The sequence below is a fragment of the Bos javanicus genome, chromosome 15 (assembly GCF_032452875.1).
Source record: "Bos javanicus breed banteng chromosome 15, ARS-OSU_banteng_1.0, whole genome shotgun sequence".
NCBI classification, from domain to species: Eukaryota; Metazoa; Chordata; class Mammalia; order Artiodactyla; family Bovidae; genus Bos; species Bos javanicus.
In genome coordinates this window covers 67,280,524-67,308,307 of record NC_083882.1, presented here as the reverse complement: position 1 = coordinate 67,308,307, position 27,784 = coordinate 67,280,524, and the positions used below count along the sequence as shown (strand labels likewise).

At 39.5% G+C, this 27,784-nt stretch overlaps 1 protein-coding gene across 6 annotated transcripts in view; it reads right to left on the bottom strand.

Annotated features, from left to right (window-relative positions):
- Window positions 1-4,210: 4,210 nt before the first annotated feature.
- IFTAP (intraflagellar transport associated protein) overlaps window positions 4,211-27,784 on the bottom strand; it is a 66,550-nt gene continuing 42,976 nt past the window's right edge. For 4 of the 6 annotated variants that reach the window (XM_061381167.1, XM_061381166.1, XM_061381168.1 and 1 more), the window contains 4 exons: window positions 26,729-26,800; window positions 25,306-25,372; window positions 13,229-13,371; window positions 12,124-12,381 (listed from right to left, as the gene is read on the bottom strand). In XM_061381167.1, the coding sequence (XP_061237151.1) occupies window positions 12,139-12,381; window positions 13,229-13,371; window positions 25,306-25,372; window positions 26,729-26,800 (525 nt within the window). In that variant the 3' untranslated portion in view covers window positions 12,124-12,138. Of the gene's footprint in view, window positions 4,458-12,123; window positions 12,382-13,228; window positions 13,372-25,305; window positions 25,373-26,728; window positions 26,801-27,784 lie in introns of those variants that run through there. The other 2 variants (XM_061381171.1, XM_061381170.1) reach the window with 1 other exon arrangement.

Below are 27,784 nucleotides of genomic sequence, written 5' to 3'. Positions count from 1 at the left end.
GCCAGTCAATACAAAATGAACCATTCACATCAATTCAAGGGATCCATAAAGATGAAAGTCATGATGGAGTTTTTACTAGTTAGGGCAAGAGTAATGGTACAGTTGAGACAAAACTAATTCATTCAAAGGCTTTAAGGGACCTATTTCCAGTGTCAGTTTTGCTGTAATGCACAACTGCCCCAAATAATGCAGGAATCAAAAATTTCCAAAGGGAATGAAGCTAATGATATACCAACTCTACAGATAGAATGCTCTGCAGTAACATGCATCTGCCGTCTACCACTGCCCCCACCCCGCCCCCAGTTAATGGAATACTGTGCCAACATGTAATTCTTTTTGAATAGCTGCTTTTGTTTCTTCTATTATAAAACTATTTAAGTTTATAAAATGGCCGATTCATGTTGATATATGGCAAAAACCATCACAAAATAATTTAAAAAATAAAATAAAACGGTGAAACCTTTTATTTACAATACCAAAATGCTATATATATGTGTGTGTATATATATAGTCAAAAGAGAGTCTCTGATCTTGTGAACAACTATAACACACTGTGGTTGTCAAGTTAGCATATGTATAGACTGCCTACTAAAATACTGTCTTAACCTCACAATAACACAATATTGTAAAGCAATTATCCTCTGCTGCTGCTGCTGCTGCTGCTAATGTGTCCAACTTCAGTCATGTCCGACTCTGTGCGACCCCATAGATGGCAGCCCACCAGGCTCCCCTGTCCCTGGGATTCTCCAGGCAAGAATACTAGAGTGGGTTGCCATTTCCTTCTCCAATGCATGAATGTGAAAAGTCAAAGTGAAGTTGCTCAGTCGTGTCCGACTCTTAGCGACCCCATGGACTGCAGCCTACCAGGCTCCTCCAGCCATGGGATTTTCCAGGCAAGAGTACTGGAGTGGGGTGCCATTGCCTTCTCCAATTATCCTCTACTTAAAAGTAAATTTAATCATCAAAAAATATATTGTCTTAACCTCACAACTGCTCCCTTATGCCCACAATGCACCAACCAACAGTCCCTGAAAGTTCCACCTTCCAACCTCTCATCAGATCCACGCCCTCCATGTCATGTCCACCTCCACTGCCTTGGTTCCAGCTGTCATCTCCCACGTCACCCACTCTAACAGCCTCAAATCAAAAGGTCCTATTGATTCTTTCCAACCAACCTCAAACCTCTCCTCCTCTGTGAATATTCCCCACCTCTCCAGGGTGGGGAGACTCAGTAACTCTGATTTGCTTCACCCAGTAGCTCTTAGTACACACCACTCTTACAATACTGATTATACTCTACTGCAATGCCATCAAATAAAAATACACATGCCACAAGCATAATTGTAAATGCCCCAATAGCCTCATTAAAAAGGCAAAAAGAAATTGGTAATTTTTAACAATATATTTTACTTAACCAGATACATGCAAAATATTATCATGTAACATGTAATCAATACAAAAAACAAGATATTCTATAATTTTTCATATTAGTTCTTTGAAATCCAATGTATGTTTTCCCTTTACAGCATATTTTAGACACTAAGGTGTTATCAAAAATAGTTCATCTGTATTTAGTTGTCATAAAAGTTACAACTGAAAAAAGTAGATTCACACACCCAAGTTGTTCCAAATGAACTTGAGAGTTTTATAATAACTGCATCAAATATCAACTTTATATTTTAAGTTAAAATTAACATCCAAAATCAGTTCCTCAGTCACACTAGTGGCTAGTGGCTATGAGGTTGGATCATGTAGCTCTATGGTAATTATTTGCATATACATTTGTCCTTCCCACTAAATCAGACTATATCTAATTTACCTATATCCTCCTCAAGCATAGGCTTGCCACATATATGGTGTTTCGTGAAAGTCTGTTGACTAGACAAAGAAAAACGGACACGGAAATCACCTGACTATAGCAACAATAAATCAAGGAAATTCTTTTGTAAGGAATATGAATGGCAGTTTTATGAATATACACACACATACAAGCACAGGCTTGTATTAAAAATAATTATGACTAAGTACATTTGAAATTGGTGCAGCCACTATGGAGAACAGTATGAAGGTTCCTCAAAAAACTAAAAATAAAGTTGCCATATGATCCAGAAATTCAATCCCTGGGCATATATCCAAACAGATTATACTTCAAAAAGATACATGCACCCCAATGTTCATTGCAGCACTATTTACAACAGCCAAGATATGGGAAAAGTGTAAATGTCTATCCAAAGATGAATGGATAAAGAAGCCGTGGTACATGTATACAATGGGATGCTACTCGGTCAAACAGAGAATGAAATAATGCCATGTGTAGCAACATGGACAGACCTAGAGATTCTCATACCAACTGAAGCAAGTCAGAAAAAGAAAGGTAAATATCATATGACAGCACTTACACGTGGAATCTAAAATACGACACAAATGAACTTATCTGTGAAACAGAAAGACTGACAGCACTTATCCATGAAACAGAAAGACTCAGAAAGGCTGTCTGCAGAACAGGCGTGTGGTTGCCAAGCATGGGGGTGGGGAGGGAAGGAGGAATGATAAGGAGTTTGGGATTAGCAGGTGCAAACTATTATCCACGGAATGGCTAAATAAGGTCCCACCATACAGCACAGGGAACTATAATCAATACCCTATAATAAACCATAATGAGAAAAAAATAGGAATAAAATACATACAGAGGAAAAAAGGCTAAGTACGTTTGATTTGTTACTGATTCCTTCAATAACAAAAATCACTTCATATATACTATCCCCCTTCTGTGCCCTCACCCCCTTTTTATCCTCCCTTTAAAGCATTCATGGGTATTGTACACAATTGGCACTTCATAATAGTTTTTACATTCGCTGGTTGCCTTCTCTATGTCTTGCCTTCTCAAATTATATTTCAAACTTCTGGAGATAGAGATCATTCCTTGTACTTTGTAACTATCCTTATACATGGTTGAATGGCAGTAACAAAGTACAAGAATTTAATACATGACATATAATCAATTTTCAGATGCTTTCCTTTTCAGTAAAGTCTTTCCCAGTCAATTCTCGAAGCCCAGCCTCTCAGCACTCACATCCATATCACTGTCTCTGGATACCTGGCACCTGGGACCTACCACATGACCAGTTCTTCTCCAGGCTTTGCATGCTCAATTGCCCTTCCTCCCCAAGTAGGTAGGGTGAAATTTCCAGTCAGTGTCACAATACCCTCATTACCTTCTTGCAGTGCTCTCACCAGATAGACCCTTCTGTAGGTGCTGCTTCCTGTTCCCATTTGCCACCTCCATCTCCCCCTATCAGCCATGGATACAGCCAAGTGACAGAAGAGAATTCTGTAAGGATAGAGGCTCCCCTGGTGGCTCAACTGGTAAAGAATCTGTCTGCAATGCAGTAGACTGCCTGCAATGCAGGGGACCGGGTTTCATCCCTGGATCAGGAAGATCCCCTGGAGAAGGAAATGGCAACCCACTCCAGTATTCCTGCCTGGAAAATTCCATGGACGGAGGAGTCTGGCGTCCATGGGATTGCAAGAGTTGGACATGACTGAGCGACTAAACTACATAAACCATAGAGAGCAGTTTGGTTTTGTTAGACGCATCGCCTGGGCTTCCCTGGTAGCTCACCTGGTAGAGAATCCACCTGCAATGCAGAAAACCCCAGTTCCATTCCTGGATCAGGATGATCCGCTGGAGAAGGGATAGGTTACACACTCTAGTATTCTTGGGCTTCCCTGGTGGCTCAGATGGTAATGAATCTGCCTGCAATGTGAGAGACCTGGGTTCAATCCCTGGGTTGGGAAGATTCCCTGGAGAAGGGAACGGCTGCTACCCACTCCAGTATTCTGGCCTGGAGAATTCCATGGACTGTATAGCCCATGGGTCACAAAGAGTTGGACACAACTGAGCTATTTTCACTTTCACTTTTCAGACGCATCGCCCTACTGAAAAGATTGGTGGTATGGGCATGCTCAGTTGTATCCGATTCTTTGTAACCCCGTGGATTGTAGCCCCCCAGACTCCTCTGTCCATAGGATTTCCCAGGCCAGAATACTGGAGTGCCGTTCCCTTGTCTAGGGCATCTTCCCGACCGAGGGATTGAACCCACATCTGCTGCGTCTACTTGCATTGATAGGCAAATTCTTTACCACTGCGCCACCAGGGAAGTCCACTGACAAATAACCCTATAAATCAATGCACACACATACATTTACATAAAGGGGATTACAACAGGTTTCTCTTTTAATTTCATGTTGCTTGAATAAGAACAAAATAAAAATAAATGTAAAGAGGTCTGGGTGGATCAGTCATGGGGGTCCTCTAAGTCTGCGCTCTTTGTCTTCTGCTTGGATAGCTCTTTGATGGCATTCATCTCTGCAGGAGTGAACTTGGGGGTTAGCACCACCGCATCGTAATCGAATTTTTCATCAAGCGAGAAGGGCTGAACTTCGTCTCCAATGATCTATAAAAGGTAATGGAGGAGGAAAATCATATATAATCATTGTAAATGAAGATAAAGCTGAAAACATAAACTCCCTATTAATATTTAATTAAACTTTTTTTAGACTTCAGCACTCTCAGCTGATTAAGCTGTTTTTAAGTAAAGGAATAAATTCAATTATTCAATTTGACCTAATTTAGGCCTTTTAATATGCCCCATTTGTACCATCCTGCATTGGAATGAATATCATTAGCTAATTCCACCCACGGCAAGAATCAGAAAGTCTCTCTTGCACACATTCAATACATTTTTACCATTTGTAGCATAAGGGCTACATGCATATGGAAAAAAAAACTAAGTTTGCTGTTGTTCAGAAGCTAAGTCCTATCTGACTCAGGGTCTTTTCCAATGAGTTGGCTCTTCACATCAGGTGGCCAAAGTATCTGAGCTTCAGTTTCAGCATCAGTCCTTCCAATGAGTATTCAGGGTTGATTTCCCTTAGGACAGACGGGTTTGATATCCTTGCAGTCCAAGGGAATCTCAAGAATTTTCTCCAACACCACAATTTGAAAGCCTCAGTTCTTCAATGTTCTTCAGTGTTATGGTCCAACTCTCACATCCATACATAACTACTGGAAAAACCATAGCTTTGACTCTATTCAGACCTTTGTTGGCAAAATGATGTCCCTGCTTTTTAAGAGTTATATTCAAATGTAAGAAAATAAACCCTAAGATTTTGTTCAATCTTAAAGACATTTTTATTTTTAGTATTTACTAAAAAAGACTTGTATCAAAAAAACATTCATTTTTGAAGATAAAAATACTCTGTGCTTAACATACTTCTTCAGATAGTACTTGGGCCAATAACAGCAGGAATTAAAACACAGTGTCCCCCTTAAATTAAAAAGTCTAGGATCCTTTCTTCCCACCAAGCATTTTAAAATATTACAGAATTTATTTGCAACTCAGAGTAGCTGCAAAAAGAAATAATAATTTTGTACCTGCTTATTCATAATCTGTGAATTTTAAAGACTTCCTAAAGGAAGGTAGTTTAAAAAGTGTATTTTCCAATAAACAAAAGAGAATGCTTTAAATCTCATTGTATTACCCGTTAGCCTCTCCAAAATCAAATGGCGTGTGATACTATGAGATCACCCAGTACTTCTTTGTAGCTCTATATTATGTATGATGATGCTGAAATAATTGAAAACTATGGCTTATGCAAGAGTAAAAAAAATGCCCTGAAGCTATAATCAGCTTTAAATATTCTTGCATGGAAAATTATCTCATCGAGTGGCTTTTGCAATGTTCTTGAAAATGGAGCATCTCACTCAGAAGCTGTGTGCTGTTTTCAAAGATGCGAAGGAAAAAAAAAAACATGAAAAGTAGGTATCACCTATCTGTTTAGCAAGTTGCATTCTGTAGTTGGGTATGCGGTGCTAATAGCAAACACCCAGCCATCTATCATCCTTTCTTAGTAAAACCAGCAAGAGAACAAATTTCAGAGACTTGTTCATTTCCTCTTTATTAGAAAGTGTCTGTGCTTTCCTGACAACGGTAATGATGGAACCTGTCACTGAATGAGTTCCCATCACACGCCAGCCCCAGTACTAGGAACTTTGTGGGAATTAGCAGTAATCTTCAAACAACCCATTTTACAAAGCTCTAAGAGGTTAAGTAACTTATCAAGGCTGTACAATTAGTAAGGTAGAGAAGCAAGATTTGAATCCCAGGTGATCTGTAGATAAAGCTGCCACCTTCTCAACAAAAAACACCAGTAAAGATCAACCTTGAAGTTTCACTAAGCCAATCACGTCTCTTTGGGAGAAAAGATCTTTTCTAAACAAGCTAAACAATTCTCTCAGTCTACCATAAAAAATGCACTCAAGGATCCACATAATACTGTGACTGTCTTTAAAGGAGCAAGTGTATACAGGAATCAAATCAGTCTGCTGAGTGGTTGATCTGTCTATTCTGGTCACTTTCTGAAAATTAAATTTCTCATCACCAGTGGCGTAATAGGGCTAAGACCAGCTCAAGTGAAGAAACGTGTACACAATGACATAAAACGCTCATTTCCTGAACAGAAGCAGCCTTACCATCTCCAACTCCGGCAGTGAGCACTGAGGCCTGCAAGCCTGGTCCTGGCAGACAACGAGGAGGAGTCCCCTCTCTGCCAGCTTCTGTCTGATGGGATTCTTGCTGCCCTGTAGCCTGGTTAAAGGCCTGCCATCCACATGTCCACCAAGATTCCAGCTGCCCACTGCACTAGGACTTTGAACCCTGTCCTGAGGCCCCTAAGACCTGCCCAGACTTCACCAGCCACTCTCAATAGATGCAGTCACTCTGCCTTCACCTACCTGGAAAGCGGGTGCAAATTCAACAAATCTCTTTGCTGAGCTAAAATCTCAGCAAGATCATCCTTCTCGAACTCGTTCACACCACATGAACAGCCCTCACTTGCCCACCTCCCTCCCCTCTACGTGTCCACTCCATAAACAGCTATTGAGCATTAAATGTGAACTGGATACTGAGAACACATAAAGATGAAGAAAAGGAAAACCTGTGTCCACGAGGTTTTGTAACTTCAAGGAGAAGAGAGAAGTAAGGGAATGACTTCCTGATCATGCTCCATGCTCCCCAATAGAGGGATGCAAAAGGGCTACCGTGGAGGGCAAAGTGCTGAGCTTAGCTTACTTCCAACTGAGCACGGCCACTCTCCAGAAAATCCTAGTCGACTCCCCACTCAACACCCTAGTCATGACCCACCTTGTACCAGCAACCCAGACAGAGCAAGGCTGGTGTGTTGAATTTCTAGACTCTCTTGACAACGGCTGACTCCCACAGTCAAAGTTAGTCCTTTCTCCCAGGTACGGCCCAACCCATCACCTTCTTACCACTCTTCGTTCCCAAGGGACCCAAGACACCTTTTGGCCACAATATCCAACATTATGGAACTGGAGATATAGAAATTAATCTTTAAGTGGAAAGTTTTTATTTTCCGTAAGTTATTTTTCATACACTTAAATTTTTCTCTATTATAGAGCACAATTTCCTTCATCAGCTATTTGGTATTAACTTAAATGATGCCAAGTTTTTAGCTAGCCAATAAATATACAATGCCAATGCAAGAATTATTCATTTATAGTACACTTAAAAACGTAACAGTATACTTAAAAATATAAATGTCTTCATTAGAAACTCAGTTATTAACAGCAGCTCTTATTGTTAGATTAATTCCTTTAGGCAATCAGTTAAATGCTGACGTATATAATAAAAGAAAGAAACCAAGGGTGATAATAATTTCTTATTTACAATGCCAAAATATGATACTCAAGACATTTTAAAACTGTTTGGGTGTATCACTGTCACTCTGTACTGCAAGGTGGCCAGTACATCTCAGGATCAAAATATCAGAGGAATCTGCAATCATTCAGATATATTCCATTCTTTCCATGGATGTTTATTAAAATCTAGGTGCTGCGCTGGGTGCTGAGGATACAAAGCTGCAGACTTGTATGAAATCACAGAGAAATGATTTAGATACATATATGAACAATCATAGTAAAATGTAGTAAGTATACATGGTATAGTTAGGAGGGAATAGGAAAGAGAAAGAAAGCCTAACCCAGCCTAGATTAGAAGGCATTGGGAAGGAATCAGGGGAGGCTTCCTGGAAGAGGTGCTATCTAAGCAGAATCTTCAAAGGTAATATTATTTAACAAGGTGAGGGAAAATGATCTGAGGACAAACGCAGGTCTCATGAGCAGAGGAGGCCAAGTAAGAAAGACACAGAATTTCATGTATGTAGATCTACAAGTAGGTCAGTGCTGTCAAAGCAGAAAATGTCAGGTAGAGAGCAGCAGAAGACGAGGACAGCGCCAGATCACGACAGGTCTTGTATGCTGCTTTTCCCAGAGATGATGAAAAGTCGCTGAAGGATTTTTTTTGAAAGCAGGTAGATACCTGGTCATCTATGCATTTCAAATAAATTCCTTCCTTCATTCAAATGCTAACTGAGACAAGTGCTGGGGACGCAGGTGTGGTGCAGAGAACAGGATGCCCTGCCCTCCTTGAGGGTACATCGAGATAAGTCACTTTGAAGATGGAACAAAGGGTAGGCTTGGAGTCAGGAGTCAGCTGAAGCAGTCCAGACAAGAGACAATGAGCACAGGGCACTGAGAGCAGACGGTTGAAAATTTTAGAAAAGCTGGCAGCACTTGCTGGCTAATTTGGATATGGGAAGGGACAAAGGACAGAATGCAGGGATGGAAGCAGATAAAGATAAGTTCAGTATTTAACATGCTGATTTGAATGTACCTTAAGGAATCCAGATAGAATTGTCAACAGGCAGCTGAACACACAAACCTGGAGCTCAGCAAAAGGTCTGAACCTACAGAAATACAGATTTGGAGACAGAAGTACAAAGGGGAGTCACCTAGAGACAAAAACGGATCCATGTGTGCAAGTGGGAAGAGCTGTAGGTTTAGCATGGAACCCTGAGGAACACCAGCTCCCAAGGAGAGCATGGCACGAAACCCCCAAAGGAAGCAGGGCAAGAACACTCACAGAAATACACACAGGGAGAGCCAGGAAGAGAAAACCAGTGGACTGTGAATGTCAGGCAAGATCAGTGGTGAAAACTGCAGTAGAGAGATCCATTAAAGACAGAAAAGTGTCCACTGGCATTTGGCAATAATAAAGTGCTCTTATTCTGAATCTATCCAGGCAGATGATCAGCACAAGGACATTTTGCAATGAACTGAATGAGGAATGAGGGGAAAGGAAGCAGAGACGACCAGGGGAGCTAGATCTAACGGTTTCTGAAGTCTACATGGAAAGTGAGAAAAAAGGACAATAGCCAAGAGGGGTCCAAGGTAAAGGGGAGGATATTTTTCCTTAGTTTTCTTTCATTTTGTTAAGAATGGGAGAGACTTAGACGTGTTTACATGTTGAGGGGAATGAACCAATAGAAAAGGAAAAAGAGAATGTCCCTCACCATCTTATTATACCAGAAAGTCACTCCTGGTAGCTAGTAAAGTTTTTTTTTTTTTTTTTTTGCTCATTCAGTATTTACTACGTCTTCTACAGGCATAGCACTGAACTCAGCACTAGTTCTGACTTTTTTGCATTTCAATTAAGTAACCTCCTTATAGAGACACACACGAGTGAATGTAGAGCCTTCTAAGACAAAGGGCATACATGTAATTCAAAGTGTACCCTGATGTACCCTGCAGTTTAGAAGACTTCGCTCTGATCTTCAAAATGACAGCTTTTCAGCCACAGTAAAGCTGCAGTTCTATTTATGCATTTCAGCTGTTGGCTACTGTGGCACACTTTGGGAATTCTCTTCTTTCAAGTTGGGTTCATTTTCGGGTTCTAAGCTCTAAGGCGCCGAGGTTTTTAGATTGCAAACTGAACTTCTGATTTATTTCAAAGGGCAGAATTTGTGCGATGGGACACCAAATCCCCTGCTACTAAACAGAAAACAACTGTGAATTAAGTTATTAACTTGTTATTTTTGCCTAAGGAGCTGAGAGAAATATACGGATTTCAGGTGTCTAATTTCAAATCTAATTGAAATCTTTTTGTAGCCTCCCAGGGAATAGAATTTTTACACTATTAGAAAACTGCTGGTTTTCTTAAAATTGTTTCTGTGACTTATTCTAAGACGGGCACTGTTACAGGAAGAATCATTTTCATTCACAGAACCACACAGGCAAATTAAAGAAAATAAAACTAATGCTCAAATCAATAATAGCAGCATTTAGCTATAGGCTGTCTTGCACAGTAATATGGTAACTAAACTGTCTCTACAGGTGAAAAAGTTGAGAGTCCTATTTTGAATTGGAAAAACAGGCCATCTCCCATTAAAATATTACAAAAGTTTCTTCAATGACCTCTCCTGTACTTTGGGAAGTAGGAAAGGAACTCATAATTTTTCATCTTCTTAATGTGAATTCTTTTTGCTCTATAAAGCTATTCAGAACTTCCAAAATTCATCAAAATAGAGTGACCATGGCAAGAAATTATTCACAAAGGGAAAGTGGAAGGTTCTTGAAAAAGGTTTGACTGTTAAAGGGGAAATGCACATGTATAAAAGCAGTGATAAAATTAGCAAAAAAAATTAAATGGGTTCAGTTCATATCAAGAAGTTATAGATTCGTATTAGGCAATTAAGAGGAAGTCAGGACATCCAGGATACATTTTCATCTTTTGAGACTGACATCACAGAAAGCAACCGCCATCTCTAGCCCAAAATGGCCCCTTGATAGGTCCTCACAGGACACATGTGCTGGAATTTGGTAATTATGTTCTTCTTCTTGCACTGCATACTTTAGAATAAGATTAATACTATTAAACCAAGGCAGAGGTGGTGGGGTACTGTGATTCTAGATAGTCCTGAAATGTTTCTCTAACAAATAGTGTCTAGAAATTAAAATCCCACCCACAATATTACTCTGAATATTAAAAGAAACACCAAAAATTATTCATCTATGTCTCATTGTCAGACTTTATTTTTTTGGGCTCCAAAATCACTGCAGATGGTGACTGCAGCCATGAAATTAAAAGACGCCTACTCCTTGGAAGAAAAGTTATGACCAACCTAGATAGCATATTGAAAAGCAGAGACATTACTTTGCCAACAAAGTCAAGGCTATGGTTTTTCCAGTGGTCATGTATGGATGTGAGAGTTGGACTGTGAAGAAAGCTGAGGGCCGAAGAACTGATGCTTTTGAACTGTGGTGTTGGAGAAGACTCTTGAGAGTCCCTTGGACTGCAAGGAGATCCAACCAGTCCATTCTGAAGGAGATCGGCCCTGGGATTTCTTTGGAAGGAATGATGCTGAAGCTGAAACTCTGGTACTTTGGCCACCTCATGCAAAGAGTTGACTCATTGGAAAAGACTCTGATGCTGGGAGGGATTGGGGGCAGGAGGAGAGGGGGATGACAGAGGATGAGATGACTGGATGGCATCACTGACTCGATGGACGTGAGTCTGGGTGAACTCCGGGAGTTGGTGATGGACAGGGAGGCCTGGGGTGCTACGATTCATGGGGTCGCAAAGAGTGGGACACGACAGAGCGACTGAACTGAACTGACTGATGTGTCATTAGTTTGCCAGCACAAAAATTGTTCCTATCATTTTGATTTGAACATTTAAAAATTTTCACATTTTCTGAGAAGAAACTTATACTTGTTTTAAAGATACAATCATATACAGGCTTTTAACTAGCATTTTGCTGGCTATATGGGAGATCATAGAAGTCATTCATTTTTTTAAACCCATCAACTAAAGCCATTTTGTAACAATTTCTATAATGGCATGAGGTGCCACTGACCATTGGCTGGCCCAATAATTTGTATGGTCACAACTGAAGTCAAGAACATGAACAAGTCTTTAAAAGAAGCTGATTCTTGCTAGCAATCACCTTGCAATTTTAGCTTCTTAATACTCAGAGAAAGCTCCGTAATTCAAAAAGACACTGAAAAGTGTCTGTCTCAACCCCATGGACTGTAGCCCACCAGGCTCCTTTGTCCATGGGATTCTCCAGGCAAGAATACTGGAGTGGGTTGCAATTTCCTTCTCCAAGTAACCTATTTGGGGGTTCAATATAAGTCTGCAAGCCTCCTAGATAGACTTTTCTGATGTCAGTGAACAAAAGTTCTATTAGCAAAGGGCAAAAATTGAAATGTGTGGATTACTTCTGATTGAATGACTGCTTCCATAACAGAGTATCTTCAGGTGACAAGACTAGTACCTGAACGATTACATACTCAGGAAACACTCTAGTATTTTTATTTGGAATCAATAATAAAGAGCCCTTAACAAATTCTTGTACCTGATCCCCTTTTATGCTAGCGTAAAAAAGGTGATAAAGGTCACTAGCCAGCGCCATCAGCGGCCTCGGTTGGTGCGTGTCGATTAAGTAGATGAAGATGAGCTGGAAAGGATAGTAAAAGATGAGTCTCCCTGTTGTGTATTAGGGAGAATTAACATGTGGCAGACTCCATTCTCCCACGCTGGAGGAACACATGGCTAGATGACATTTCTCAACTTCCCCGGTGACCAGACAGGAACACGGGACTAGCGGGTTGCCCACGGAGAGCGAGCAGAAATGAAGCACCTACGTCCTCAGCCTTGGGGAAATGTGCTATCCCCATCCTCTCATCCCCGGCCCCTCCAGGTAGGACAGTGACCTGACCTGAAACACGCACATGAAGACAATGTCCTGAGGGGTAGTGAGATCCAGAGAGAAGGAACCTGGTGGGCCCCGATGACTGAAAACAGAACCACCACTTGCCCACTTTAAAGGCTCTCTATAGACTGTTATGGGAGAGAAATGCACTTCTCTCTCCTTTCAGCCATTGAGTTATTGTTAGGGTTCCCTACTATAGCAGCCTGGCCTTACCTTAACTAATGCAAAATGTTTATAGAAACTTGGAAACAATAATAAAAAGAAAAGAGGCTGGTACAGACAAAAAGAGGTAAGAAATCTGTCCATCCTATCTGTGGATTAGTCCCCAGGTAGCACCGTCCCGCAGCACGGCAAACATCATGACATAAAAATAGCTTCTGAGTAAAAACATAATTGCTCTCTGTGTGTTCAAAAGGGATTATACACATTAGAGAGAGATGACAGGGAGAGGGACCCAATTAAGCAACCTGAATTCTGCATTTTCCCAAACCTGAGAAAAATACAGGCACACACGGGTACGGTGGCATTTCTCTGAAAGGACCAGTTATAGAATTGAGGCAATTTCAAGAGGCCTGAATTCCCTGAGAAGTACCTCTTCGCTTTGTTTATCTGCTGCTTTCACAGTGGGTCGGGGCTTCGTTCCAGGGGTGACAGGCTGGACGGCCACAGAAGGAATGTAAGAGGGAACACTCAAGCTCACTTCCTGCTCCACTTGTCCTGGAAGCAGCAACACATCTGTTGAACACAAAATACATCACTTGATCCCTTCACCAAGTCCACAATTGACCTAAACCATCAAGAAGCCTACGGTAGTCAAAAGAATGAGCAAATATACTCAAGTAAAGGAGGCCCGTTTCACAACACCTGTTCTCACTGGGGAACTTGACTCAAGGGTGTCTCCCTTCTAGAAAATAAAAGCTGCTGCTGCATTAGTTTTCCTCTGATTGTTGCTATGTTAACAACCCATCCAAAAGGTCTGGGAGAAATGTTGTCTGGGGAACAGCTTGATCATGCCTTTCAACCCAACTTCTACTTCTATAGGAAACTAACTCCAGAAGATGCTACTTTTGTCTCATTTTGCCATATTTTCCTAAGGGGGGAAAGAGAAAGAAAATGGAGTGCTGATTTCATCCTGTAACAATATGGCAATATTTCAAAACAACATATTAAAAAACAATGATGCCAGAAGGGAGGAACTTTCACTTGCAGCAGAAAAATGAAATAATCCGTCATACTCAGAATGCAGGGCCTCATTTCCAACACTTGCAAACAACAATGTGCTCTGTGTTTCCAGCTTGTTTAGCACAACAGCAAGAATTGAAAAGCCAATCCTGGTTTTCTGATCAATCCATTAGAAGTAGATGTGTTCCTTTATTTTTTTTTTGCACGTGTGGCAGAATCATTGATGCATCATGGACAAACAATGATCTTCCACAGCTCTCTTTGAAGACAGAGAAACAAATAGAAGCCCAAAAGGATAGCTCCTTGGCCTGTTTCTGCAGGACCAGAAGGGCTGCTGGAGCCAGCCAGTAACTTGCAGCTGGCGCAGGATGCTGCGGCCTGATACTCAATGACGATCCTAATTAAGACACTAATTAAGTTCTCAGTGGAAGTGATTAATTAACAACAGGTATGCCTTGGCTGTTGCCAATGGCAGCATATATGAGGAGATAACTGAGCAGGTACTGCTATTCAAAAACGGAAACAGATTTGAAATACATCTCTCTCCACTGCAGATACCACCTGGAAGCTTAAGAATTTTGTAATCATGTCTTTTTTGATCCCTGAGTGAGGAAGATCCCCTGGAGGAGGAAATGGCAACCCACTCCAGTACTTTTGCCTGGAAAATCCCAGGGACAGAGGAGCCTGGCAGGCTACAGTCCATGGGGTTGCACAGAGTCGGACACAAGTTAGGGACTGAGCATGCATGCATGACTATGATTAATTACTGAAATCGTAGAACGTGACCTGATTAATTAGGGGAAATAAAAACAATAATACTAGCCAGCCTTTTACATGCATTAACTCAGCTAATCCTCTCAACAACTCTATTATTTCCTGTTTTACAGGCAAGGAGCTCTAACACCCAGAATCACCGCACTCAAGGCGCCACAGCTGCAGCCTGGCTGCAGAGCCCTGTTCTAAACCCAAGACGTCACATCAGAAACTGATTTTTAAGAAAGCAGTTTCATCACTTATGTTATTTATATCTACCAGATTCGTATCTCCAAACTCAGGGCCAAGAAATGTCACTATGATAAGCATGTTAACACGATTAGTCAGCAGTCAGTGTGTTCACGTGTTTTATAACCAGAGAAGTAATACTTTTAAATACTCAATAAGGCTGGTGGAAAGACTGGCTTTCCCTTTATGAGTCCAAAGCTAAACTCCTTCACTAGTTAGGGGCCAGCCAACAACAGAGGCAAGGAGAGTAAGGGTCAAGCCTCTTAATATGAAAAACCAATATCTACCAGACCCACTGGCTGCCAGAGCAAACATCACTTTAAATGTGAAATCAAAATCAATTCTGCTTTCCGAGCTATTTAAGATCCGACTGACAATATTGTGCACCAAGGAGGATAACTCTGCCATTCCTTTGCTGAAATTCTTCACATCCCTCATATATTTGCAAAGAAGGTTGGATTTTCAGCAATAATGGTTTCCTTCCTAAAAAGCCCACTGCCATGGGAACAGTTCTTTCAGACTCAGTATCCACCACATTCCACATTCCTGTCATTTGTTTCTCCAGGGTAAAAGGAAAACGCACAAACTTGCATAGCTGTTGGAGTCTAACACAGCACCTTATGTGTAGTAAATTCAACGCATACTTGCAGAAAGGGAATGGATTTCCTGTATCTCAACTTTTAAATTGAACAGCACGTATAAGTCTACCTATCCATAGAATATTGGAATGATACAAAATATGTAAAGTCCTTATCCTCGCAAGCTAAGTTTTTTTTACAGGGATATGATTTTTACACATAAAATCACAGAACAGTCAACACAAAACCTGAACTGCTTTACCTCTAAATAGGACAGATTTATAAAACGGTGAAACCCTTATGGACACGAACAGTCTGATAATAAGTAAGTTATAAAGAAAGCTACCTTGTCCTTTACCCATTTTATAGTCACTGATGGGGCATTTATATATTCATTCTCTGAGAGGGAACAGGATTGTATTCATTGATGGTGAGGAATGGAATTTCTGGAGATCTCCAAAGCTTTTTAGACTGAAATCTGATCTCTAAGACACTTCTGCTGCTGTTGTTTAGTCACTGACTCACATCCACTCTTTGTAGCCTATGGACTGCAGCACCAGGCTTCCTTGTCCTTTACTATTTCCCACAGCTTACTCAATCCAGGCTTACTGTTTCTACAACAACTAGTTTTTTCTTAACTATGGATAAATACCACCATCTTGACTGATGGGCTTTGTCGAGTTAAGGCAACTCTCAAAAAGGAATCTTCATGTTGGATGGCAAGCCTGGTTGAAAGCATTTCAATCTCTTTCTCAACTACATAATAAGAATGCTCAATGTTTATAAAGTATCTGTTTCTGCCATCTGCCTTCTTATATTTAACTGATGACCAGCAAGTCAAAGGTAATACATTTAAAAGTAAGCAATCAAAAAAAAAAAAAGGTAATCTGATGTCTGATAATCTCGACAACAATAATACTTAATCTGCCTATCATATTTATAAGATCAACCAATTCATTCCTTTGTTGACATGTAGAAATAGCCAAAATTTCCTGAAATTTTGGGCACTCCTCAAGACCAAAAAGGATACACATAAGAAATGGACTGAGGCCTCTTATGCATATGGATTCCAGCTATGATAGTTTATGTCAGAGTTTCTTGTTATTAAAAATTTTTGAAGATGCAAAGAGCTTTTTTTGTGGGAGTTATATCTAACAATATTAACCATATTAGAAACTGAATTTTCAAATATTTGACTTCAAATTATTAAAATAATACAATCATTATTAAAATAAATACTTTTATTTTTAAAATATATTTTCCAAAAGCAAAGATAATAGAAGAGAAGCGTTGTTTTACATTTTCTGAATCTTTTAAGTTCTTGTCTCAAGTAGAAGAAAGCTGGATTCTATATTTGCTTCTGCATTCAATTTTTGGAACATGCTGTTTCACATGATGAAAATGAAGAAATTCTAGTCTCACACGATATATATGTTGGAAAGGGGAAGAGTACTTTAATACTCCTTTTATACAGTTGGGCATAGTCTTTGATACACACTGGATCTTGACAAATGATATTGGTTTTAAAAATATTTTCAATGTGCAACGTGAAACCCTTTCAGTGAAGTTTTCATGCTCTTATGTTTAAAATTCATTGGTCTGCCCTTTATCATAAATGAACTGTTCTCCTGTGCATGATTTTGGAACACCATAAATCGGTTATTTGGAAACTGGTGGTTCACCCTGTTATGCAGATCTGTCAAATGTTGACATATTTCATTATGTAACATAAAAGTCACATTAGTTAACATTACCAATTTTGTCAAAAAAGCCTTTAAATATTGAGAAGCTGTCAAGCTCACAGTACTGGATATAAGTTTCCCAAAAATCCAATTTTCACTTGATCCATTGCCAACTTTATCACTGGCAATGAACAGTATCAGTTGTTTGTCTTGAAAAGACAGCTTCACTTCCTTCACTTTTGAGAACTACACTTTGTCAGTCACCCTTTCAAGTAAAAATGTTGATCCATGAAAGAAAAAAAAAAAGTAACTCAGCACACCACTCAACAGCACAAGCGTTTTTCATGAAAAAGTGTGTTTCCTTTTTTCCATGAAAAAATGCTCATGTATTTCATGCACATGTGAAATACAACTGTTGTCCTTCAGTATGCAGCAGAAGTGCTTTACACACACAAAACGTTAAAAAGAGGTATACTCAGGGATCAAGATTCAATAAAATTAATAACTTTTACTACTTCCCTGGTGGCTCAGACGGTAAAGAATCTGCCTGCAATGTGGAAGACACGGGTTAGATCCCTGCGTCAGGACGATACTCTGGAGAAGGCAATGGCAACCCACTCCAGTATTCTTGCCTGGAGAATTTCACAGACAGAGGAGCCTGGGGGCTACAGTCCACTGGGTCACAAAGAATTGGACGTGACTGAGCACACCCCACACAAACACCATTTCATCAAAGACATTTTCGATGGAAACTGGCATTTGTTTTAACTACAAATTCATGACAGTGAAGATAACAATGACGACTAGCATAGTTTGGTGCTTCTACCTTGATTCACACTAAGGTACTAGTATCTTTACCCACCATTGCTTTTGCAACATCAGTGTAAACGTCAACATATTTGACCTTCAGACCCTGGGGTTTCCAAAGGAGCTCCCAGACCACATTTAATATCTGACCCTCATCAGATAGTCTGAACCTCACACCAAGAACACCAGCATAGCTGGAAAAATGATAAAAATTAACTAGTTAAAGTCACTGGAATGCTACCAGGGAAGCCCAGAACTTGAGGGGCTAAGATCCTGGAGAGAAGGAAAGTACTGAATGTGAGTCTAAGATTCTAAGCTGGTTTTCAACATATGGCATCTAGTGATTTGTAAGCAGAGGCTAAAAAACCAAGAAGAAGAAATAGGCTAAGAGGCTGAGAAGCTTAGCAGAACTACCAACAGATTCACAGTGCTATGAAGATAAAAACAGAGCTCAGGACTTCCAAAAAGAAAGGGCTGTAATTTACCCTGAAGGGCTACACCCTAGAAGTAAGCGAGAACTAGAAGTAGAGCAGCCCTCATAAAGCCTGAGGTGGTGGCTCAGATGGTAAAGAATATGCCTGCAATGTAGGAGATCCAGGTTCAAGATGGTAAAGAATATGCCTGCAATGTAGGAGATCCAGGTTCAACCCCTGGGTTGGGAAGATCCTCTAGTGTAGGAAATGGCACTCCAGTATTCTTCCCCAGAGAATGACATGTATTCTCCAGTATTCTTGCCACTCCAGTGTTCTTGCCCAGAGAATGCCATGAACAGAGGAGCCTGAAGGGCCACAGTCCATGGGGTCGCAGAGTCAGACATGAATTAGCAACTAACACTTTTACTTTCTTTCATAAAACCTGAAACTCAGTCACCAAATCAGCTCAATCCCATATTGGGTTAAGATGACCTAAATGCTAGCAGAGAATGTTGAAGTTTCTCTAAATACAGATTAGGGTAACATCATCCAGAGCTTCTGTAATATTTTATATACAGTATTCAGCACTCAAACAAAAATTACCAGGTATACAAAGACACTGGATCAAAAGGGAAACTTAATGATACACACGGACCCACGGAACATCTCAGTTATTGGAATTATGAGACAAGAACTTCAAAATAACCAATTAATACATTCCAATAAATATATTACAAGATGAAGAATTTTGGCAGGGAACTGAATTTTTTAAAAATAGATACTCCAGATCTCTTGACAACTATAACAGAAATACTGATGGCTTTAACATCATATTTGGTACAAGATTACTGAATTGGAACACAGTAGAAAATATTCTAGCTGAAGAAAGAAAGGAAATAGAAAATGATGGAAATGCAGGAAAGAGCTTGGAGAGATGTGGGACATGGTGAAAAGGTCTGGGCACAGGTATTATTTGAAGACATAATAGCTGAGACTTTCCCAACATTTACAAGAATCTACAAACCCCAAGCAGAATAAATACAAAGTAAACAATGCCAAGGCACAATGAAATTACTGAAAAACAAAGAGAAAATCATAGAAGTAAGCAAATGAGGTAAAAAACATATTGATATTACCTTTAAATGTACAACAATCAGATTGACATTTGGTTTTTCTACAGTTTTCAATAGAGGAACAATTAACACCACAACAAAAGAATAACACCTTTAAAATGCTGAAGAAAATAATTATATATATATTCTGGGTAGAATTCTCTACCCAGAAAAAACAGGAGGCCATGAAACAATAATATTTGATTGATCCAAAAATAGGCAAAAAATGAGTGAAGAAAAGAACATATAACTGGCAGAACAAGTGGAAAACAAAAGAGTAAGATAAGAGATTTAAAGTCAAATATATCAGCAATGTATTAAATATAAATGGATTAGACACTCTAAAAGACAAAGCTGTGTGTGTGTGTATGTCTAGACGCACATGAATAAATCATACGCCACTTTCAAGAGACACATTAACCAACACCCACTTCAAGAAAAAAACTGCAAGGTAAAAGTGGAAATATAAAAGGAGGCAGAAGACCAGTACTGCCATCCAAGGCGCTGGGGAAGAAGCTGGGGAAGATCAGGGAAGACTTACTTACGGCTGGAGCTGGCATTTGACAGTGATAATAAATCATATCCCCCTCCCTTTAAATATAGAAATAGAGGAAAATACATTCAGGAGTCAAAATAATGGGGATCAAAATATGAGCTTTATAAATAATGAAGCTGATTTTGAAAATGGAGCTTGTCTTGCAGTCACAATTGGACCTCTTATTTATCGAGCTTTCCTCCCAAGTCTAGACCTCAGACTATCCCACCTGAGAGGAAGTCCACACAGATGACACGAATCCAGCCAGGTAAAAGGAGAACCTCTTCACATCCCTGTAGCTCTTGGAGTAGGCACTCAAGAGTGATACCTCCAGAACTGTCTAGAGCTGGTTCTCAGCTTCAATAGCATGTTAGAGTCACCTGGGGAACTTTAAACCCTGCCAGTGCCCAGGACACACACCAGGCTACTGGGAAAGGATCCCCAAAGGCAGGATGCAGGTATTGTCTTTTTTTTTTTTTTTAAACTTTACATAATTGTATTAGTTTTGCCAAATATCAAAATGAATCCACCACAGGTATACATGTGTTCCCCATCCTGCAGTGCACTAGCCCCAAGCATCCAGTATCGTGCATCAAACCTGGACTGGCAACTCGTTTCTTACATGATATTTTACATGTTTCAATGCCATTCTCCCAAATCTCCCCACCCTCTCCCTCTCCCACAGAGTCCATAAGACTGTTCTATACATCAGTGTCTCTTTTGCTGTCTCGTACACCGGGTTATTGTTACCATCTTTCTAAATTCCATATATATGCATTAGTGTACTGTATTGGTGTTTTTCCTTCTGGCTTACTTCAATCTGTATAATAGGCTCCAGTTTCATCCACCTCATTAGAACTGATTCAAATGTATTCTTTTTAATGGCTGAGTAATACTCCACTGTGTATATGTACCACAGCTTTCTTATCCATTCATCTGCTGATGGACATCTAGGTTGCTTCCATGTCCTGGCTATTATAAACAGTGCTGCGATGAACATTGGGGTACACGTGTCTGTTTCCCTTCTGGTTTCCTCAGTGTATGCCCAGCAGTGGGATTGCTGGATCATAAGGCAGTTCTATTTCCAGTTTTTTAAGGAATCTCCACACTGTTCTCCATAGTGGCTGTACTAGTTTACATTCCCACCAACAGTGTAAGAGGGTTCCCTTTTCTCCACACCCTCTCCAGCATTTATTATTTATAGACTTTTGGATCGCAGCCATTCTGACTGGTGTGAAATGGTACCTCATAGTGGTTTTGATTTGCATTTCTCTGATAATGAGTGATGTTGAGCATCTTTTCATGTGTTTGTTAGCTATCTGTATGTCTTCTTTGGAGAAATGTCTGTTTAGTTCTTTGCTCCTCAAGTGATTCTAATGTATCTCAGGTTGAAAACCACCGGGTGAGGCAGACCTGGGCCCCATGTAAAGTACGTCTGCAATAAGAAAGGCGGTGTGAGCACAGAAGAGAGGACATACACCTTCCACACAGCATGACCCAAAGGAAGCAAAGGCCTCATCCATGCACATCCAGTGTTTTCCCCTGATCTCTCCAATTAGATAAAACCTTTCTTTTTTCCTACGGGAGAAATAAACATAGGAACTGTTGAAAGGGGGTAATTATCATGCCAATTCTGTTCTCAGGAATGGAGTGGAAGCATTTATCTTTGTGGTTGACATTGCTTTCAAACTGGAGTTTAATAGATGGATAAGTCTGCACATAAAAAATAATTGGAGGAATAGAGACAGAAACATTTTGAAGCTAGGATTTTTTTCCTTCTCAACGTTTTTAGTGATCTTCTAAGCAATGAAAGGATGATTTTTAACAGTCTCAAGTATAAAGTAAATGAAATGCCTAAACTCTGAAGGGCTGAAATATGCCATCCTCTTCTAGCTCGGGACCTTTACATATGCTGTTCTTATCCTGTTCCTATACTCTCCTGCCCAGCCCTCACCTAGTTAATAATTACTCATCCTTTAGATCTCAAGCTCTCTGCTCTTTATCTGATCCACAGAAAAATTAAATTCCCCTACAATGTGCTCTCATAAGATCTAGAGCAATTTATAATTATATATTTGTGATTATCTGGTTAATGTCCAATTCTTCCAATAAACTATGAATTTCTGTAAGGACAGGAACCAGATATGTTTTATTTTTTATTTTATTCCCAGATCCAGTCACAGTTGTTAAACATTTATTGAATAAAAGCCAGGTCATTCACAGGGTACATAAAGCTGCTTTAAGTTGCAGATAAGGAAAATTTTAAAGAAAAAAAAAGAGGGAGAGGGAGAGAAACTGATACCTTCATTAAAACTGGAAGTACTGGAAAGCTTGAAAATGAAAATCAAATAAGGCTGCCAATCTTCAAGCAGGATCAGTTGCCCATTTTAATTCAGTGAAATCAATCACAACATAAGTACATATACTGGTCAAGAAACGTGTATAATACAGTATAATTCTGAATACCAGACCTCAAAACGGTCTCTTTGACCTTCTGCACTCATCCAGAGAACAGGCTGGGCCAACTGAGGGGCGGAAATAAAGACAATCAGAAGATTCTTTCTACTCTAAAGGGCAAACCAATTGTTGAGTCTTCTGTGATCCCATGGACTATTTAGCCTGCCAGGCTCCTCTGTCCATGGGATTTCCCAGGCAAGAATACTGGAGTGGGTTGCCATTTCCTTCTCCAGGGAATCTTCTCAACTCAAACCAAACCGGAGTTTCCTGCATTGGCAGGCGGATTCTTTACCACTAAGCCACCAGGGAGGCCCCTATAATAATTAATACCGATTCCAAATAATAATCTTTCTGGATATGCATGACAGTAAGTAATCAGGGTAATTATCTTGTCTCAAAAGAGGAAAAAAAAAAGTTAATTTAATGTCAAATAAACACAGGGCACCACACTTTGTGACCAAGGTTTCCTGGGACAACTGGTCAATAGCACATCACTGGGTTGGCTTCTTGGAAAAAGTGTGTCCACCTGGGCTGCTGAAACAACAAGCTAAATCCCAGGGCGGCATCAAAGGCCTGAATCTTGGAGAATATTTATGAAAATGAAGAAGGTGAACAAATAAAGTCCATGGTAGAAAAACAATAGGCAACTCACTTCCTTGTTGCCCCAGGCAAATCTGTTGTTTAAACAATAATGACAGAATCTAATCAGTAAGCCTCTCAGCTGCCAAAATTATACAAGCAACTTGCTTATTTAAAATGTCACATTTCCCATCTGATATATTTACCTTCTGCTCACATTCCTGAAGTGTAATACAAATTAGACCCAAAGATAAAACCCATTTGGCAAATTTCTTGTGTGTGTGTGTGTGTGTGTGTGTGTGTGTGTGTGTGTTTTCTTTCAGATGACCCAGATTGTACATTATAAAAACAGTGAAGCTTGGTGGTCTTTTCAGTAATTGGGATAGATCACTGAAGCCTTGGTTGCTTTTTAGCCTTGACTTTTCACATTATTTTACACCTCAGAAGGTCTTGACTAGGTAATCCAAGTCCACTGAGACTTGGTTCAGCCTCAGGAAGCTTTTATACACAAATGAAAAACTACTTGTTCTCAAATTTCTGGAAAAATCATACTAGTAAGACGTTTTTATGCAATCCTTTAAACAAAAGAAACAGACCTAATAGCAATAAAAAATAATTTAAAAAATGCTTAAAGGAAACAATATAAAAGTAGTGGGAAAAGTAAAGACTAATTTAAAATATTGATACAACCAAAATCAAATTCATTGGCTATGCAGGATTATGTCGGTATAAAGACTTTCTAATTACTGGCAAGAAAAGGAACCATCACAGAAACGCTCCACCTGTGCACTGCTATGCCCTCCTGTGAAAGTAACTTTATGTTGCAAATATATACATGCCAATTCCAAGCACCAACTCCAAGTGCCTACTCCAAGTGCTACCCACAGAAGAACTGTATCAGAATCCCCTGGGGGAGTGGTTAATAACACAGATCACTAGGTGTCACAAAAGACCTTCTGAATTAAACTCTTTTTTGGGAACAAGACCCAGGAATCTACTCCTTTCCCCCAAACTACCCAACACCCAGAAACAGTGTGCTTGCTCTACAAATTTGGCTCCCTCATAAACCCTTAGCAACACCTTCTAATCCAATCAGAACCCCTAAATTGCTCTTATAAAGAAATTCAGAGCCGCCTAAAGCACAGAAGTTAAGAGAACCTCTCCCAGGAGTCTGTGATTCCCTTAGATCCCTCATCTCCCTTAAACCAAGCAAGCAAGGGGGAAAAAATCTGCAGTTTACTGGTTAATAGACTGCTTGAGAAATAATCCCTTCAGTGGAGTAGTGTTATGTTTGGAAGCAGAATAAAAATGTTAATTGCTTCCAATTACCAAAGCCTCTCAAATTCAGGGGGAACCAGAGAAGCCAAAGCAGAGGCTTATATAGACAATTTACAGACAGCAGTCCACAAACCAGCTAGAGCCTGCACTTTAACTCCTGTGTGATTACAAAGAAACCCTCCTCCCCAACAATAATGACCACAATGGCTGTTTATGACCACCTAATGACTATAAACAACAAACGCCAACAACCAACTCCCCTGTGGAAACTGCCCCATGGAAACATTCAACATTAACGTTGAGATAGTCTTGCATATTAAATTAGGAATGAGAGTTTTCAAAACAACTCAAATTTTGAACATATTTCAAAGCTCCTTGGAACAACAAAGGGTACCTATGCTTACACAGAAATGTTAACCAGGAGAGGAAAAAGGCCTCATAAAAGTCATGGACTACATACATGTCAGCGGACAGCAGGCTCTCTCAGCCCAGCCTATGTAGAACAGCCCAGAAAAAAACATTCACAACACAGCTTTAGTTTCAAGTGTTTGGCTTACATATTAATAAATATTCATAAAAGCAAAGATCTGGATTTTATTTTCTTTTGTGTTTATTTTATGACCAACTCTCATAATGTTTACGATCAACTGGTATTTTATGGAGCATTCAAAACTAATCTCAATTTACAGCATGATGCAGAAATTCTAAGAAATAAGAGTTTGACTTAAATGGTTCTACTTGAGACAATTATCCAAAAATCAATCATATGGTAAATGGGAGATGGGAGGAAGAAAATCTTTATTTCTTTTAAGATCAAAGACTTTACAACCTTCAACAAGCTTTGTTTGACCTTTCAGCTGAAATCTTTATTAACAAAAAAAAGACTGCAGGACTCCAGTTTTCTGTATCTTGGGGAAAGGAGAGGTAAGAATTGCACCCTGCGCCCACCCACCCAGAAAAAAAAAAAGAGAAAAGCTGTCTAAAGTCTTACGTGTAGTTTCTAGAAAGAGGTCAAGCAGTGTAGGAAGGAAACAGAAAACATACCCTTGCTCAGTTGGGGATTAATCTCTTCATCCAGGTCTAAATCTTCTATATCAAGGAAATTGTCTACCTAGAAAAGGATTAATATCATTTTATGCAAATCTGACCTAGAGAAAAAAAAAATGCAGTTAAGAATCAATGAATCCATTTCTACAACACTCAAGTGAGCAACTGAATCCAATTTTCTCATTAACTTTTGAGTCCCAGCTAGAGTTCTGTGCTTTCCCAGAGACATCTGAAAGCAGCAGTAAATTTAGAAGTTGGCCTGGATTTTGTAGGCACCATAATAAGATCTCTAGACTGAAAGAAAAAATACAGTCTGCAGAGTTTTTGAAAAGTTTTGTTCCTGATTCTATCCCAGAATATATACCACCATCAAGACAGTCCAAAGCAGTGTCTCCGTCTTTTATTTTTGTTTTATTGCTTGTGTTTCTCTGGCCAGCGATGGTGGTGGGTCTGTCTGTTCTCATAACGGTGTGCTTTAAACTCCAAAGAGACAGAAGAAACTAAAGAAAGCAGGAGAGAAGGTTCATTCGAGATAGAATCATCCTGCCCCAGGTAACCACAAGAAAGGTGAGCAGGGCAAAAAACCAAGTGTTCTCTTTCGACCAAATAAAACTGAAGATTACTTTAAAGGTAAAAAGCAGAGCAAATGACCTTTACAGACACAATAGCAGCATTTTAATGAAAAACTATTCCACGTGGAATACTGCTTTCCACAGCAAGCTGACAATGAGACATTTTAGATTAACAAAATGTTAACACTTCATACATGAACTGATTCATCTCAGGTGAATATCAAAGAGTGTAAATTAAAACAATGATTTCACCACTGGCAGACCTAGCAAAGGCAGGATGTCGAAATGCCTTTTATGCTTATGATCTAAAACATGTGCATAGCAAAATACCATAAAATTATAAATTTAGATTTCATCATTGGAATTCAAAACACAGCCTAGGTCTTTCTTCCCCACTCTACTTATCAGACCATGGCTTTTACACAGGAATTAAAAATGGTAGCTTCCATGGCTTGTAAGTACATAACTGCAGCTATTTTTTTGACATCCAAGTGACAGCAAAAACTTATCTTCCAAATGATGGTTTAGTGCTAAAACTTGAGAATCTGTTATATTGTCATTTCTCTTAATGGTATAAGTTCAGGGGAGTGAGAGTCATGTTTCTCTATTGAAGCACCACTTCCATTTCTAAAGCTTTGAGGAAAAAAGATCCAGAACCCAGCCAACCAAGACAGTTGAAGATAATCAAACATCATTTTTTTTTAATCAAACACCATTTAAAAAAAAAATCATATGGACAAATTCTGCTGAATTTTCCAAATTTGTATGGGAGAAAGCAAATGAGTCCTGTGAGGTTCTTGTGCTTTTTTGGGGTTTTGGCCATGGAACAAAATTGAATTATGCCTCACCTTCACCTTCCCTGCTCGATTCAGATCACCTTGAAAGGAACTGCCAGCTTTTTGGCCATCACCTATCATTATCTGAAAAACAAGACAAAAACCATTGAAGACAGATTGATGGGAACTTGAAATAACCGAAAATAAAGGAGCTGATCTGTAGCCCTTCAGGCACAAAACTCCCCTTCCGGTTTCTGTTCATTAGCTATGCTTGACAGACCATCACACCTTAGTGACGGCAGATTCAGTAGGTCACAGTGGTAGTCAGGGAACAGGTTTCAGGAGGTCTGACTTCTACTTCTGTCCTCTAGACCCATCTACAGTGCAACTTAGAGTAACATACTTCACCTCGGTTTTCTCATTCGTAAAACAGGAACACTCCCCACCTCATTACCCCAGTTCTCATGCCATCCCAACGAACCTCTGCAGGACAAATCAGAGAACGCTAGTACAACATTTTCAAGTTATTAGGAAAAATATTGTGAAACAATTCTTTGCCTCTCACACGCAGGTTAAAGATTCAACAGAAAATGTAATTCCAACGGCCAGTGATTGCCAACAGACAGGAAATCTTCTAGGAAAAAAAAAAAGTTTTGTCCCTTAATTGTCTCTCTGGAATAAGTTATAGAAGTAAAGAATTATAGGCCTTCACTGTATATAAACACACTTCTAATGTGGAGATGTTTTTCCTTTGCATAAAACCACAATCTCATATACATTCTATCCACCGTATCACAGGGAAGACGTGTGAGATATAAAGTAGAAACTCAAATGGCTTAAAAAAAATAGAACAGTTTCCACTAGGATTCCTTGATTGTTAAAAAAACATAGCTAGAAAGAATGTGAATATAGTCTATGAAATCTTGAAGATTAGAAAGAGAGCATCTAACATTTATTTATTGACCAACTCGTGGAAAAACCAAGATAACACATTCTGCTTTAAGTCTGAAGGACTGAATCCAGGACAGTAAAAGAAACTCCATTTACACATAGAATTATAAAAAGGAACTCTTTTATCCCGAACAGAAGATAAGCTAAAATATAGAAATAATTACAAGAAAAATCTGT